The sequence below is a fragment of the Dermacentor silvarum genome, chromosome 3, assembly GCF_013339745.2.
Source record: "Dermacentor silvarum isolate Dsil-2018 chromosome 3, BIME_Dsil_1.4, whole genome shotgun sequence".
Taxonomy (NCBI): Eukaryota; Metazoa; Arthropoda; class Arachnida; order Ixodida; family Ixodidae; genus Dermacentor; species Dermacentor silvarum.
This window is the reverse complement of record NC_051156.1, coordinates 206445122-206463353: the sequence shown is the minus strand read 5'-3', so window position 1 is coordinate 206463353 and position 18232 is coordinate 206445122. Positions and strand designations below refer to the sequence as shown.

Below are 18232 nucleotides of genomic sequence, written 5' to 3'. Positions count from 1 at the left end.
AAAGTTCGGGAAATAATATCTCGAAACTGGTGCCTTCCCGAGAATTCGTTCCAAGTGGATCTGCCTTGCAAACTCCAAGGCTACAATTTGTAAATTGCAATATGGGCCATCAGGTAATTAGTTAAAAACTTAATTAGTAAATTTTTGTTAATTATTTGATTATGCATTTCAATTTCTTGTGCAAGTAATGTCCGCCTCTTCGAGTAGACCAGCTCATGAACTAGAATTTTGCTATCTGCCACAGGCAACCTTTCAGAATTTTTGAAAGTGTTCGCTGAAACACCCTGTATGTATATATATACATAAAAGAACGAAAGGAATGAGTGAAAGCAAAGGAAGGTTGGAATATTATTGACAATCGAATAAAAAATAAAAAACTAAGCAACTCATTGAAAAATAACTAAGTGCTGTTGCCTAGGCTTGGAAGTTTAGCATAGCGAATAGATTCTAAAGCTCCCTTTGAAACGTTCATTCCTATTGGTTGCAATGTCTTGAACTTGTGGATGAGGTGCGATTCTCTATATTTTCTGTCTCGAGCAGAACGGAAATTTGACTGTAGTATGTAGAGTTAAGTTCATGCTCTAGTTGAAATGCTCGGTGACGGCTTTGGGAAGCTTTTTAGCTGTGTCCGCGCGATGTCCGTTTAACCTGATGTTCATTGATTGTCCCGTTTCGCCGATATATTGCTTCTTACAGAAGGAACACTCGAGCATATAAATTACATCGGAGCTAGTGCAAGTAAAGCTAGTTTTAATTTCATGTGTGTAGCTATTTGCAGTGCTTTTAACTTTAAGGTCACTTTGAAGGTGCCTGCAGGTTTTTCACCTGGGGCAAGAACATGCTTTTATTACGGGGGAATGATGTTGGCTGACTTTTGCATGCACTAACATGTCTTTAAAGTTTCTGTTGAGGCGATAGGTAACCCTTGGTACATCCGGGAATGCTTTTCTCAGATGCTCATTACTTGATAATATTGGGTGGTATTTTCATAGGATGCTGTTTATGTTTGGGAGGGCATTAGAATATTTTGTTATAAAGGCTGGTGGTCTATCAAATTCTGGTATAGGTTGCTTCTTAGCTAATGCCGACTGCCTCTCTAATCTTGATGTGACGTCACAAGCCTGGTCGAGAGGAATTTGTGGACAGTTTCGTTCCGCTAGCAATACTTTATGGTCATTTAGGTGGTGGATATAATCGCTGTCTTTGCTACAGATTCTTCTTATTCGTTTCGCTTGTCTGACAAAAATTCCTCGCTTGCAGTGTCACGGCTGATGACTGGTGTAGTCTAAATACTGCCGGCTATCCGTAGGCTTCTGGTAAAGTGTTGTTCTCAGTTTTCCATTTTCTATGGAAACCGTTGTGTCAAGGAAGTTGATCTGACTAGGAGAGTGGTGAGCAGTAAACTGAATACTCGGGTGAAAGCGGTTGAAATGGCTAATTAGGTCAGTTAGCGCCTTTGTGCCGTGTTCCCATATTATGAATGCGTCGTCAATGTAACGCAGGTAGGTGTGGGGTTTTAAAGGGTATGGTTTTATCAGGTTTGCTTCAAGCTGTCCCATGAAAATGTTGGCATACGTGGGAGCGAATGGTGTTCCCATGCTTGTGCCAAGAGCTTGTAGGTAGTGAATAGAATCGAATTCGAAATAGTTGAGCGTGAGAACTAACTCGAGAAGTGACAGGTAAACTTCAGGAGCGTGCACTTGAGGATTGACTGCGAGGGACTTCGACACGGCTTCAATTCCTTCCCTCATGAGTATGTTAGTGTAAAGAGCAGATACATCTAAAGTTACTAGAATAGCGTGGTTGGAGAGGATTTGGTTAGCGTTAATCGAGTCGATAATTCGAAGGAAGTGGGGCGTATCTTGAACAAAAGATGGTAGGGTGGTTGGGATGCTTGACAGATGGTGAATTAAGAATTTGGATAGTGACTCCGTAGGTGTGTTGTTATTTGACACTATAGGCCTGCCTGGGATTTCTGCTGTAAATATTTCTTCTACGGGAACCTTATGTGTTTTAGGAAGAAGGTAAAAGCGGCCGGCTTCTTTGTTATTGGGCCTCATAAAGCGATATTCAGACTGGGTGATTAGTTCCTGGGACAGCAGCTGCGCTATTGTACTTTGGACAAGGTTGCTGTAAACCGAAGTTGGGTTAGAGTCGAGTTTTGTGTACCGGTATTTTCCGGTCTATAAGTCGCCCCTTTGTATGAGACGCAACCCCCTCAAACCGGCTGCTTTTCCGAAAAAAAAAAAAAAAAAACGTATATAACTCGCACCGGTGTATAAGACGCACCTCTTCGTTCGGTAAGCGATTAAAAAAAAATCATGACGTTTCTTTCCGTGAACACGGGTCACGCGCAAGCGTATAGGTGCCATATATTTCCGCTGCAGGCGCATTTCTGCTGTGGTGGTTGCCGCGATGTTCCGTATAAACTCCAAGGGCGATAACATCGTCCCCGTGCGCCATACGCTGTATGTGCGAGTGAAAGCGTCCGACGGTGAGCCGAATCGCGCACAAGGGAGGAAAGCTGGCAAACAGCACGGGAGGGAGGGAGGGGGGTTGTACTCTGGTAGCAACTGCTTAGTTTGCGCAGCGGCGCGCGCCGTATCTTGACAGCGATCTGCAGATGCGACAAATTCGGGGTCGGCTTGCCGCCGCTTGCGTTGCTGCTCCGTCCTTATCACAGCGCTCGGGAACTCAATCACGTGAAGAACCCGGCACCTCGACAGTGCGCACAGAACACGTAGCAATTACGCCAACCAGCGCGCTTCGCGTGGCCATAACATCGAATCCGATTTTGACGGCAGTTTTCCCGTGGAAAAAAAAAAAACATACATAAGTCGCACCGTCGAAAAATTTAGAAAAAAAAAAATGCGTCTTATACACCGGAAAGTACGGTAATGGGCGTGGTTGCTCAGTTGTTTGAAGGCCTCATTTTTGTACTTTTCTATGGGCCAGATTATGATACTGCCGCCTTTATTTGCTGGTTTTATTACAATATCCTTTCTTTCCGCGAGTTCTTTAAGAATTTTGTCCTCAGAGGGGGACAAATTTTTGAGCTTGCGGCACTGCCGCGTTGACCCTAGAATGTCCTTTGAGATTAGTTTTATGTACAGATCAAGGTCTGGGCATTGTTCGGCTTCCGGTGACCATGTGCGAGGTTGTCTCAGAGTCTTTATCATGTTTTCTTACGTCGGGCCTTTCGAAAAAGAATTCCTTGATGCGCATGCATCTTGAAAACTCTGTTATATATCTTTGTGGAGTTCATACTCATTTACTGCGTTGTTCATGGGGCAAAACGTTAGACCACGTTTGAGGAGATCAACTTCATCGGGATTTAAACTCTGTGATATGTCTACTATTTTGCTGCAGTGCTCTGGATGCTCGCTCGTAGCACTATCGGTGGAGCTATGTGCTGTATAGAACGCCATTTGTTTTGAAACTCAATATAATGAGTTTCTACACAATTTCAATATAATGTCACAGCCGCCATGAAGGAACACTGAGGCAATGAATGGAAACTGACACGGACACAGATGGTCAAATGGCTGAATTACATGCAGCATGTCACAGGAGGCGAGCAGCTGCTGAAGCGGAGCAGCGGCTGCAGTTCTCGCCGACTTTCAGAACTGCGAGACTTTCTCGCAGTCGTTCAAGACTATCTCGCCGTCATGTTCCGTATAAAGTGTCGAAGTGCGATAAGATTCCATTGTGCCCTGTGTTCCTTATGCTGTGCGTGCGAGGGTGTGCCGAGAAAGTTTGGTGGCTTGATGCATGCGGTCTTCCCCTGCGAGCATGGGGGATAGGGGGGCGAGCACGTGGTAATGTGATCAAGTTCACAATGGGGCCATGGGACCTCTAGCCTGGCCGTGGCTGCGCATGACTGTCGGCATACGCAGCCTGCACGGCCTAACTTGAAGGTAACCTGTGGTGGGTGCAAAGTACAGGGGAACCGAGATAGCCGTGGCTTCATGTGTGCTGCCTTCCCGCTCATTTAGTGCTGGAAGTCATGTAATCTCAAGTGTTTTGCACACTGGTTGAAGTGAGAGGGAGACGAAGCGTTCACTACTCTCTGCCTGCGTATTTCACGATAGTGTCGTCCCACTGTGGGCGACACTATGAGCCGCTGGGCGGAGTGGATGCGTAAGCTTGCAGGCTTTGCTTTGTACCACCGACGTAAAGATTATTGTTGTCATGGCATGAAACCATATCTTTGGTCGCCGACTCCTATCAACAAAACAATTTTTTCTATCAAATATTTTTTTCCCAACTGCCCAATAATTTGAAAATTTTGCACCCCTTCCATGTAAGAAACATTCGTCAGGAACTGTACTAATTTGCATAAAAGGTCGAATTTCAATAGAACTAAATATTGATATCACAAAGTAAATTGCCAAGTTTACCAACTTCGTTATGTAGAGGTTAACCGGTATTTGACTCTAACATGCAGCAACTTTCAGGACATTACTGAAACGAGCAGAAGAAATTAACACTGTTCAAGAAGTGAAGCCACATGTCATAGTGCAGTATACTAGAGCGAGAGCCAGATTAAAATTAGGTCTATAAGGGAACAGCAGAGCTATCTCCTGTATTAAAAGTATGATGTTTGCTACTTTAAAATGAACATCCCTGTCTGCAAAACACAGCGCGGAGGTCGGCAGCATAATGTCTGCCTTGTCCAACAGTTTCGCGTCAGAGTGGTTTATTTTTGACTCTTTTGTAATAAAATGTCATTAATGCCATCACCAAAAAGCAGCAATAGCCTTTCTGCAAATAACTCTGACACATTGCAAACTTCAGCACAATTCCTCATAGAGCAGCTGCTCAGAATTTGTCGATTTGAGAGCCATGCTTGCAATATATGTGCAATATCTAAATTTTGCAAGTAGGAAAATAAGATCATTTCATAGGAGAATAAAAGGTTTATTGGGCAATTCTCGGCTTTTTTCTTTTTTTCAGACTTAAGCAATTACATATCCCAAATTTCCGACTAAATATGTGCTAGGACAAACAGTTGCTTCAGCAGAAATGGCCTGCAATTTGCATGCAGGGTGGGACAGCATGCTTTCCCCGACACAAGTGTACAGGTAAGTGCGACGACACACAAAACAGTCAACATGCTGGTATAGTGTAATGCCCTCAATGTGATAAAAAAAAACAAGACTCCAGGTCAAAAAAAAAAAAAGAGAAATGAAGTGACGGGGATGATGAAAACCGTGAGTTCTCAGTTGCTGCATGCAGAACATAATGTTTCACACCTAGGCTGAAAAGACCAAAATTGCTCCAAAGTTGTACGGTTGCTTGCTTGGCATAAGACATTCTTGTCATTCAATGCTTGCAATTAACAGTGAACAGTCAGCAACTGCAGGGACTAAATGAACTAGGGCAACCTTTAAATGTAAAGTTGGTTCGGCTATGCACCACTTCTACAGGTTGGCCACTCTAACTTGATGCGAGGCTGGAAATCGCCTTCTATACATTTCATTGTGGATGAGTTGCCGCCAGTGTAAGGTGAAAAATTTAAGGAGCTTAGAAAGTGAAATAGTCAGTAACTGCTCGTTTTCCTTTCATAAATGTTTTTCAACCACATGCAAGATAACGTCCACAGACTTAGATAACTGCTCACAGTGGAAACAAACTTTCCAAGTACTACTACTTGCACCTTTTTCTGGAATAGACCTGCAAATTCCATGTTCCAAAACACACTCACACACACACATTACTTACATGAGCAAATAGCATTCAAACTTACACAGCATGCTTATGTTAATGAAATTGCCAACCCTGTCTCACAGAAGTGGTTGCTGGCCACCAAGAATGACAGAGCCTCTGAGAAGATAACAGGTTTATAATAGAGGCAGAGACAATAAGGAATGTTCACATCACACAGTGAGCACCTTGAAAGTGCGAGAAAAGAATAAGTGACAAAAAAATTTTTTTTTTATGTTAAGTTACAAAAACTAATCTCCCTGGATACCTCTTTCAGAGCGACTCTATAATACAAATGTGCTGGGGAAAAAGGATGGTCGTTCAAATAACTGTTACAATTGCACTAGTCTGGAGCACGTGCCTCATGGATGTAAAGGCATCCCCAAAAGTTAAATAACTCTATTTCAGGTATTTGATGCAGTGCTTTGAAACGAACTGTGGCTATACACTTTAAACCACTTACAGCTGCATGTTGTGTTGCCTCTTTCAACAACCAAACCAATGAAGCAAAGAAAATTAAAAATGTTCTCTGCTCCAGCCAAGTGTGAAAAGTTACTGTGAAGAAGCTATACCAACAAGCGCTTCAAAAAATCTTGGATACACGCACAAATATGGACACATCAAAAATAAGTACCTTAGTTTCAAGCAACTTTCACTAGTATCAAGAAAGAATGCAGTAGGAATGGTGTAAAAATACTTGCACGAAACAGTGACAGTGCTCAGAATGCAATGGACATTTGGTAATTCGGCAACAAGTTCATTCACACGGAAAAATAAAAGCGCTGACGCTTGCTGCAGAGGACATAAAAACTAGAAAATGGTAACTATAAAATAAAGAAACAGTCAACAATCCACAAAATGTCCTACGACAGTGAAGTGTGCATAGCTGCACTAAAAGGCTTTAGAATTGCAAAGCATTAAGCTGCACATAGACAAACTAGTCCCTGCTCACTTTTTAAGGCATGCTCACATGACATTCTTGACTTTTATTTCTTGCTTTAAATAAAGGCCCTCGATAAAATAAAAGCTCTTCCTGTAAATTATTTAGGAATATTGAAGCTTGTCGGTATTTTTTGTAGAGTTCTGAGGTCTAGGACCTTTATTTAATGCAAAAAAAAAAAAAAATTAGAAGTCTAAAATTGCATGTCAGTAGTACTTTAAGAAAAGAGCTACAGATGCAAATATCACGAGATGCTCTTTACAGCTTAAAGTTGGCCGACACAATAAAGCGTTTTAGGAATAGAGGATGCAAGTGGTTTTCGAGAACTAAAGGGACTACAGGAACGCACAAGAAGTTGTATCAGTGGCACCGAGCCACGCAATGCGCTGCTTACGCAGTGTCTGATAGTGTCTCATGACTTTGAATCCCCTATTTATGAAACTTCTCAATCACATGCGCAAAAAAATAAAAGTACAGCCAGTCTGTGCAACAAGCAAACAGTGGCACTCCCAACAATGACTAGAAAAAGAAAGCACATCCAAACAAAAGTGTGTATAAACAACAGCCAGCTGCAGAACAGATGAAAGGGCGAAGCTGTACTAATCTCTTTTTCCTTCCATACAAGCAGCCAGAGCGAAGAACTGCCAGGTACACTCGCGGTAAACCATTCTACTGGTTTCCTGCGGTCAGAAGTGGTGCCTTTGGAAATAAGGAGGGATATTTGGTTCACACACATCTTAGAAAAAAAAAATTGAGTGTTATAAAACTGGGAACAGTAAAGCCTTCAAATGCCATTGCGGAAGATACTGTGAAATTTCTTTCTAAGCTGCTGCATTTTGCCCGTTAGCACATGTAGCTTAATGCAAAGAAACAATGCTCAATTGTTCAGTACCCACTTCACACATTCAACAAAATTTTCCAGCCGTCATTCTTGCAATGCATTGCTTGTTTACAAGAGAAACAGTAGCACTGTCTTCAATGGCCAAAAATGAGCGACCTATGTGTGAACAAAGTTATATGAGACAAAAACAGCATTAACAACTGCTACTCTAAATGCTATACTTCAGTTCTTTGTCCATGACCAAATTTAAAGAAAAAGAAGATTGCAGAGCGATTTATTGTATTCAGCTAACATGTGCACAAAAAAATGCCATGCTTCGCTGCATTAGTTAACATAAAAAAGAACAACCTATTAACATTTAGGCATTACAAGAGGTAAGACAAGTAAATTTTCATGAACAGTGCCACCAACAGCTCGAATCAACGCTCTTGGCCTTGCAGCATGGTTTAGAAAGCCATTTCATGACAGTAGTAAATAAATTAAAGATTAAAAAGCAAACACCAGACAGACTTATAAGCCTTATCTGTTTAAGCCATCATTTAGACTTCAGAGCTACAAAGAATTGTACATTTCCACAGCCTGAACATGCTTTTGTTACCAGGACCGTGGGAAGACTGCTCATGCTGGTACACTAACATGGCCAGCATATAAATGAATGAAGTAAATCGGTCTTAACACGTTATCTTACACCACACAAGACTGGCGAAATAAGCTCATACTTGGCCATCAAGACTTCCTCACAAGGTTCACGTACCATACTAAGCAAAGGAATTCAACTGTGGACAATTAATTGAAGAAGAGATACAGAGAGAAACAAGAAAACTAGATGCTGAATTGAAGAGTGCGTGTGCAATCATGGTCAGACGTCAGTTCTGGCCACTGAAGACGGCACTGTTCCAACAAAATGAGTGGGGAAGCTGCGATTGAGCGACTATGGCTGCGAGTAAGGCGGCAGCCCATCGCCTCCTGAGGAGTACACATGGCTTGGGCTTCCAGTGTCTAATCCGGTCTTCGGCACGCTCTGGGTAGTAGTCTGGTCGATATCATCGTACTGACCTCGGCCAGTGCTGCCCACACCTGTTAACAATGCAAGCAAACAGGTCAGTCAAATAAGCCAACATCAACTGTACAATTCTTTTATTTATTTATTTACTTGTTAGAGTGAAGCATTCACTGCCCCTTTCCCAGGGCTTGGTGTTTCTCATCATTTCCTTGCCCGATATATTTGTGACTACCGTATTTCCTGGTGTATAAGTTGCATTTCTTTTCTGAATTTTTCGTTGGTGCGTCTTACAGAACAGACTTATATACGCTTCTTTTTTTTTTTTTTTTTGAAAAACTGCCGTCAAAATCAGATTGGATGCTATGGCAACACGAAGCGTGCTGGGTTGACCTCCTCTGGCAGTTACTACGGGTTGCGTGCGTGCTACGGAGGTACTGGATTCATCTCGTGAGAGCTGCCGAGTATCGTGCGAGAAGGGCGAAGCAGCAACACAAGCGGCGGCAGGCCGACTGCAAGTCGACGGACCCCAAAGTCGTACATCTGCAGATTGCTTTCAAGATACGGCGCACGCCACTGCGCTAACTACGCAGTTGCTACCAGAGTACAAGCCACCCTCCCTCCCTGCCTTCCCGCTTTCCTCCCTTGTGCGCGACTCGGCTCACATTCGCTACTGCTGCTACCTGCTAACTCAAACAATCTTTGAGTCATTTAGATTCCAACACCGCATTGGACCTGCATGCTTTTCTTTATTTAATGTACCTCGAAAGGCCCTCTTAAGAGGAGGAGGGGTAGTAAGTAAAGTACATGCAGTTAAAGCAACACAGGCAAAGCACAGACAGTTCAATAGAATGGTTGAGAAAAAAAAAAAATGTCACAGTTTCGCCCTAAGGGCGAAGCAATGAATGCGATAGCAACACAGCAATGTCATACGATGTAAGGTGAGCGGCTCTGGTAGCAATATAAATTGTAGTAATCATGAGCTGATTAAGTAAGCAGGTGTGCTGCGGCGTAAGTAGACCGACATGAAGAGAGACTCGATGACCACGAGAAGGCGCGTGTGAAACGGTGGTGTTGATGAGAAGCGCTTCCCGTGGGCAGCGCGTGCGAAGGGACACACCTGTAGCACTGCACTGCCGATCCGGGCAGCATTGCATGTGTAGCGTGCGTTGGAAAATGTGGCCCGACTATTACTAACTGAATGAACAAGCGTGGTGTGAGCGCGCACAAACAAACATGAATAGATCACACTGAATGACTGCAGACGACTGTCAAAACGCTGGCAGCAAGCAGCGGGCGAAGGTACGTGCGGTCTATCGCTTCAACGGAAACTGAGCGGCGAATGTACGGTGCATAAAGGTCAGAGCCGTGGGGAGATAAGAGACGGTGCGGGTGAGACGAGCGCGGTTGTTGGCAGTGTAGAAGTGCCCCCCCCCCCCCATCTCCCTCCGGCGCTGGCTTCCCGCTTCCTTGCTTGCGCGTGGGAGAGATAGAAAAAAAGTAAGATACCTGGCAACATCGTCGAACACAAGCAGTAGTCCTGCCCCCCCTCCCCCCCCGCCCAGTTACAGGCACCGAAGAAACTCACAATAAAAAATAATTAAACAAAGCCAGGTTCAGCAGTCACAATCAAAAACAGCTGCAGCTATCGACGAACAATGCAACTGTCCTGCAGATAACAACTAAAATAAAAACATCGCGTTATGGTTTACAGGTGCTGAGCAAGAGGGCATCGAACTGACCAGGGTGTGTTTAAATTACCATGTCTGATGGCAGGTTATTCCATTCTCATGTTGTTCATGGAATAAAAGACTGGGCAAAATGGCAGGAATGACACATGAAAAGCTTTAGTTTTCAGCGAATGATAGCGTTGAGATACAATTCAACTGCGCAACATTTGTAGAACCTGCACTTAGATCAAGCGATGACAGTTCAATTCCACAATATGTATAGATCTTATTGCTTGTTACATCGCAAAATGCACGTTTACATAGTTGGTGGGAGTGGCAAAGGAATCAAGGCACTCTACAAAAAAGATAAGGCACATAAAAAATGTGGTGACGGAGTTAGACTAAACTGTTGTGGGGCAAATTTTGCAAAAGGCAAAAAAAGGTCACATTGGAGCAGCTGCCTACATATTTATAATATTTGCTCATTGCCACATTGAGTAAAAAAGATTGATTTATGTATTTCATTATGTACAATGCTATCTGCCTATTTACTGCATAATGCTATTTGCCAGGTAGTGACAACAACACTAACAGCAAAAAAGGGGGGGATGGACGGACGTTGTGTGACCAAAAACAAATAATGGCTTGGCTGCTTGCACGCTGATTCAAATTCAAATTCACCATTCATATTGTTAAGGAAAAGAACTAAATGTAACTTCAGGATAGTAAGTTATGTTAAAATGCAAATGGTAATGGATTCTGCCAAGAGAACAAATGGTAATTTAAACACACCCTGGTCAGTTCGACACCCTCTTGCTCAGCACCTGTACATAATGCGATGTTTTTTTTTAGTTATCTGTAGGACAGTAGTATTGTTCGTCGATGCTGCAGATGTTTTTGATTGTGACTGCTGAACTTGTTTTTGTTTAATTATTTTTTATTGTGAGTATCTTCGTTGACCTGTAAATGAAGTGGGGCAGGTAGAGGGGGCTCGGGAGTTTTGAAGGAGGAGCTTGGTCCCCCCTTGGCAGGTCAACTCTAGCACTGCAGCACACATTCGACAAGCGCTGGAGGTGATTTTAATACGAGTGGTGCCTTGTGCGGGAAAATTATAACTCTCAAATTTTTAAATCAATGACTTAATTGCGATCAGTCGGTTGATGTGGCATTAGCAAAACCAAGAAAGCAGGTATTCTCGTACTGCTGCTTGCAGGGCCCCAAAACAATGCACATGACGGCCACCCTTGTTCCACTAAGGTTCTTGGCACAGAATGCTCTTTCATGAGTCACCCGAGCATGAAGCTACCTGCTCGTGAATTAGTGAGGATTCGCCTTGGTTTCATTAGGTTACCAGTTAACTTTCATTCCTTTTTTTGTGCATTATGAGTGCTGTGTTATCTTAAAGAAGCATGCACATTGTCCACTTTTTTGGTATAACACAGCACTCATAATGCACAACGAATGAAAATGAACTATATTATGATATAAGTACAGAGAAATTCTTCAGGCTGCCTTTCGAACATAAAGAACTTGAGCGATTAAATGAGGCACGCTGTAGTGGGGGATTCTGGATTAATTTTGACCACCAGGGGTTTCTTTAACGTGCCCCAATACACGGGACACAGGTGTTTTTGCATTTGCATTTTGCTCATGCTTAGCAGCGCAACACCATAGCTGCTAAGCCACCGCGGCGGGCAACTTAAGCGATGCTCTATATATATGTGATCATGTGTGAGTGTGCGCGCTCTATACCGGTCGCCACCCGATGAGGGTCCCCCTCCACTGAAGGGAGACTTTAAGCCCTGCTGAAGACTGACCAAAAAAAATGAATTCCTTGTTTTGGCACCTGCAAGCTATTATGAAGAAAATTATTTGTGCACATTATCACTCAATAAGTGCTCCCCCTGTGTAGCAATACTGCCACCTACAGCAAGTATACACATTCATTCAGAAAAGAGATAGCTGGAACAGTACAGTACTTTTCAGTTGGCGGTAAATCACAATGACTAATTAAAGTGGCTGCATGTCGACTTTTCTAGGTAGATGGGGTTCAATAATTGTAACTCTGCATAATATTCAACCATAACTGAACATATGCAAAAAAAAAGAAACAATGCATATAAAAATCTCCAATCAAATACTTAGAATCCACAGAGAAGCATTTCATTTGCAATAGAAATTAGGAATAGTCATACACACATGCAATTTTTCTTTTACATGAAGGCCTAGTGAAAGCAAATGATCAAACACTAAGAGATGCGAGACGAGCGGACAAACGACGTAAAATATGCACCAACTAGCTTTACTAAAAGTACTCCACCTACTATTATTCTTCACAGCAGTCACATTAACTATTTTTGCAGGTGTCCATGCGTCAATAAAGCAGCAATTATTTTCACTAAGTAGTTGCTATATATATATACAAGAAATCTTGACTCGACATACCGCCAGGGAAGTTTGGAATGCCCAGGTCTGCATATCTGCCTCCCCGCTCATTGAAGATGCGCAGCAGAAATACTGACGACACTGGCCGAAACAAAAGATTAACAATGGCAATGCTGATGATTTCATTAAATTAAGGAAAATGCAACACACAACATGACACAAGCTAAATATTGCCATACTACGTACTTTGAAAAGTAAACATGGCGCTCTACCTACAACACTGATGTAAATGACAACAAAAGGAATAATAATAAAAAAAGCTGTCAAAGATACATAAAGAAATGTCCTGTGAAGGTTACCGATTTTCTACCGAGTTTGCTCCGCATTCAGCCAGAGCACTCTGCCAGACCCTCTTTCTGCATGCCAGCATGGAGAAAAAGCGTGAGAATGATGAGACACTTCACCAATTTCAATATGCACCTTGACATCAGCTTTCACATAAGTAACACAGTTAGCTTGTGATTAAATAATTGACGTTGTGATGTTGAAAACCATAGACCCAAGGAAAAGGATACCCAGCACAGAATGTGAATTGGTGCGGGAAGTGCATTCCCAGTGTGACAATGTCCATTAGGATTGTACCAAGGTTTATTGCTAATGCCTGCAAGGAGACAGAGAACACAGAAAGAATGGTTAAATTAGGCACAAGTACTAATTAAAGCATATTGCCTTAAAACATACTGCCTAATAGATTTCAGTGCAAATAATATTACCAGCGCAAGGCAAACATAAACGTTGCTACAAATTTATAGAGATGAGATAACAAAAATTAAAAACTTTTTCTCTCATATGTCTCGGGGGCTAGCCGAAGTGTTTGCTCCCTTCTATCTGTGCTTTTCTTGATAGCGTTGTCCTACTGCGGGCAACATATCAGCCGTGGCGGAGTGGACGCAAAAGCTTCGCAGGCTTCACTTCGTACCACTGATGTGAAGATGTTGACAGAGCACAAAACCGTCTCTTTGGTCGCCGAGTCTCAAATCGAACAAAATTTGTTTTTTCCAATTACTCGATACTTCGGTAGATTTTAAGGCCCCTTTGGTGTTAAAAAAATCCATCTGCGACTGTACTTATTTGTGTAAAAGGTCAAATTTCAATATAACGAAGTGCACATTTTCCCAACTTTTTTTTATATAAAGGTTTAACTTGTTATATATAGTACACCTACCTGAAGCTAGCCTGGTCTCTTGGTTGATTGATGTGTTGTTCTAGGGAGGTGGGACCAGTTAAGCTGCTGTTTTGCAGCTTTTATCCTGCCATCCCCACCGCTTATGTACATCAGTGTATTTATGTGGTAAATAAACTTCTATTAAGTGTTGCCCTGATTCTATCACCAATGATTTTTTTTCCCTAGTAGAATCAGGCCAGCACTTTACTTTTATCAACCAAGAGAACAGGCTGGTTTCATGAAGGGGTATTCTACTGCAATGGATCACATTCATGCTATCAATCAGGTAATTGAGAAATCTGCAAAGTACAACCAACCCCTCTATGTCTTTCATAGATTATGAAAAGGCATTTGATTCAGTAGAGATACCAGCAGTCATAGAGGTATTGCATAATCAAGGCATACAGGAAGTATACTTGAATATTTTAAGCAAATATCTATAAAGACTCCACAGCTACCTTAATTCTGAAATGCACCCAAAGCTAAGTACACAAAGGATTTGGCATTTTGCCTTCATCAAAATGCAGTCAACGACCCAAAACATCATGCTCAACAACAGCATACCATGGTCTAAGCAGATATTTCTGGGACAAGAAAAAAATTATTGGTTTATCATAAGTGATAGCTGCACCTGACATACTCACTCTGCTGTCAAGTTTGAACAGAGCAGGGACCCATCTAGCTACTAAAACACTTCTCACTCTTTTTTTCCCCTCTAAAAAATGACTGAACAATGAATAAGGACTGACTGATCGAGTATGCATAGCCACTAAGCGACTGCTGTGAGCAGCAACTTGAAAGCAACTACTAAACTACCAAAGCAGCTACCTGAAACATTGTGGCAGCAATTGGCCAAGCCGTATTAAATGTAAAATTTTTTTTTTTAATGTTCTACATTATATTGGGTCAACCTGGCAACTTCAGTAAACCACACAAAAAGCGGCATGAACATCTGAAAACATGCAAACTGAAGATTGGAAGCTCGGCCTTTAATCCCAATTTTCACAACTGAGGAATTAATCTGCTGCTAATTAAGGCCATGAGATAACCCACACAGCCACCATAAAGGTACAAATTAATATAACGGCCGTTTGTGCACTTTTTCTAATGAAAAAACAGGTGCGGACTTTACTATGTAATGCGCTTTGTAAAATTTTTTTTTTGAGAACGGTTAGCATACATAAAGTAAACATTTTAATGCGAAAGCATTATATGTCCCATGAGGCAGAAAAGCCGGCGTTGTCTTCAACGTGTTGCAACAAAAATCAATGTGACATCATCAGCGTCTTGTATGACGTCAGTAGTAATACAGAAGATAGTAAATGGTATAACAACGTTAAAGGGGCCCTGAACCACCTCTCGGGCTTGGTGAAATAACATAGTCCACGGGTAGCATACGCTGCTGTGAACATCTCAGCCAAGTTTTGCTGTCGTAAGCGGCGTGTAGAGCATGCAAGTGGAGCGCAAAGTCTTCTTTCTCTCAAACGCTCTCTTTTTAAACAGAAGCCTGCTGATCACTCTCTTCTGGACGCTTTATTTCATAATAAAGCGGATTTCCATATGCGGCTGCTATTCATAGCTGTGGTCGGCTACACAACGTAGATACCGCGGCCGCCACGAGTCCACTGGCTAAGCGCAATGCTGCTCACGGAACCACGCTTGGCTTACGTTTAGCGCATCGTAGGCCCCAAAATCGGAAGTCGTGGCGTCTACGTTAACATACAAAATTAAATTTGAACTGTGTGCCACGGTGACATTGAGAAGGCAGAGCGTTGTGGCCACGCGCCACTTCGCCGTAGCCTTCACAGTGCAAGGCATTGAAGAAGGAACAAGAGCACAGCGGAGGCTGTGTTTGATTGCCACTAACTCCGCTTCTGCTGAACGCATTGAAGTACTTTTTGTGGCACAGTATTTCTGAAACAGCCTATTTTCACTTCAAATGCCTTTCTCTACTTCGATAAAAAGTGGTTCAGAGCCCCTTTAAATAGTAGTTGTTATGGTTAATTAAAGTGAAGTAAAGTGAATTAATGTTATAACAAGTTAGAGTAAGGTGACTTAAGGGGGAGTAAAGTGAATTAAGGTGAAATAATGTTAATGAAGGTGAATTAAAGTGTATTAAGGTTGGTACAAATTAGAGCAAGGTGGATTAGAGATTGTATAAACTAAAGCAAGGTGGATTAAAGTGGATTAAGGTTGGTACAAATTAGTTCAAAGTAAATTAAGGTGGATTAAGGTACACTTGTGAAGGACACGTGACAAAGTAGTACGTCACATATCATGGACTTCACCAATTAATTAGAGAAGTCATAATGCTTTCACATTCAAATCACGTAAGGAAACTTAAGTGACAGCCAATTTTTTAGATGCCTGTCTAACCATACTTGCAAAAATCGAGACTCTCATTACAGACCCTTGATGTCTTCACACTGAGAACAGTGTTGCCTGTCCAGAAAAGTTGCATTTTTCTGTTGCCCAAACTTGCCAAGAAAAAGAAGGACTTTGTACATTACGTGCGCTGTTTACAAGGGACATGTTTTCTCAAAAAAGTTTGTTTTACCAAACCCTCTTCCCTGTGCCATTCTTGTGTATTTTATCACAATACTAATCTTAATAATGACAATTCGTTGATCTGAAAAACTGGTGGCACGTTACAGTGAAATTACTCTTCGGTTTCTAAGCAACCAAATACTGCTGGCACTATTCACAAACAATGGGGATATTTCTGGAACATTTATTGTAGCCAACAGAGTGTTTACAGACATGTGTGATCTTGTAATTCTGGGCTGAACAACCTAACTTTGAGAGGATTCAGTTGTCCTCCAAGTTCTGGTTTCCCAGAACTTGCATGAAAACTAGAACTTGCATGAGCATGTGTTCTTGCTTGTAACAGTGCTCGCATGTGTCAAGTACAACAGGAATCAACAAATGTGCGGCTGCTTACCTTAAATTTCTATTAAAACAGCTTAAACTGAGTGCTGCAAAGGTCAATTTAAGCTCACACAAGCATTCAGTTTTATTGCTGTAAAATGGTTCCAAAAGTTAACACGTTGCCATGGCTCCGCTTTAATGTAAAAGCTACTAAGAAGAACAAGAAAAAAAAAAAAAAAAAAGCTAACAAGCACAGCACCGACATCCAGGTGCAGATAATTCTCTCTTTCAAAACAGTCAAAACATGTTTCCTCTCATCCTGTTGGACAGATGAACGAGTTGGGAAAAACTGCATGCACTGCTGACATGGAATTAAAAAAAAAAAAAAAAATGATCGAGAGTCGAGTCAGCGGGGTAACAAGGCGCCAAAATGTTTCGTCGACAGACATGTGAACGGGAGTAGTATTCGAGGTAAAATTTGAAGACCCAGCACTCACTGATGTCTACCGTCACAAGCAACACATTCAGAGAGTAAGCTTGAACCGCCGCAAAGCTACAAGACAAGACGATGCGGATACTTGCCATAAATACGGGCTCCTCGGAATCCTTGTGATGTATCGCCCAAGCCAACATCAGCAGATAAATGAGGTTGTAGTAGAGATACGCTTGGGGGGCCCATGCTTCCTGCAACGGCCTAAAAAAAGACACGTCGTTAGGATAGCACTCTACAGTTTACGGGATTAGCGCCTTGTATCCAGAAAAGGTGCTCACCATACTGTGAGGAGCAGGTGAACGAGAAATATGGCCTGAAATGGCAATGCGTGAAAAGTAGCTTAGAGAGGTTGATCTCGCACAAAACCAGTTCGAACACTATCTTACGCGCGTAAATAAGCACACTCCCAAAAAATCGTCTACACAGGCCATAACAGGTGAAACCGACGATTTCAATACCAAGTTCTTAATTCCAGGTGTCGCAAAGCGTATGTTTCAGTGCTCCAGCGTTACTCCACCAACAGTGCTTTGCGCGTAAACTTGTATTACAAAATCTTCACAGAGTTTCGCAGCTGCGCACTTCTACGCGTGTTACGGCAAAAGGTAGGCGGGTGCTCACCTTGAGCTGTGGGTTTTGGATGGAGATCATCGTTATAATGCAGCCTAACGGGAATAAAGAATCCTCAAGACGAACGCGCGTAGCGCACTGAGCTCTGTACGAGAGAAAAGACCGATAAGCTACGATAGCGCTATCGCATGACGAATGATTTGTTTCCCCACTCAAAAACACAAACCGCAACAACACAGCCTGTTGCCCAGCGTCGCTTCGCCGTTCACGTAGATAAATTCAACGCTACGAAACAGACGGCGCTTGTTTCGTTTTTCAATGTTCCCTGCAAAGCCGTGCTAGTGGCCAAAGTTAGCAAAGTTAGTGCCAGTGAACTTTGTACATCACTCTATGTAACAAACGTTGCATACTTGAATTTATTATGTTCTCATAGAGACAGCTTATTTTATAATATCATTATTTTTATGATGTACACCGTAGTACTAGAATCCATGATGTGTACCGATCCATGATGTGTACTCTACTACGGTAGTCGAA

General features: G+C 42.2%; 1 protein-coding gene across 1 annotated transcript; it reads right to left on the bottom strand.

The window, feature by feature from the left end:
- Positions 1-4899: 4899 nt before the first annotated feature.
- On the bottom strand, positions 4900-17979 carry LOC119446540 (type-1 angiotensin II receptor-associated protein-like). The gene is made up of 6 exons (XM_037710992.2): positions 17747-17979; positions 17407-17441; positions 17218-17329; positions 13118-13203; positions 12603-12715; positions 4900-8564 (listed from the first exon to the last, which is right to left on the bottom strand). Exons 1-6 carry the CDS (start codon positions 17774-17776, stop codon positions 8419-8421), a joined length of 522 nt encoding a protein of 173 aa, XP_037566920.1. The 5' UTR covers positions 17777-17979; the 3' UTR covers positions 4900-8418.
- Positions 17980-18232: the final 253 nt, after the last annotated feature.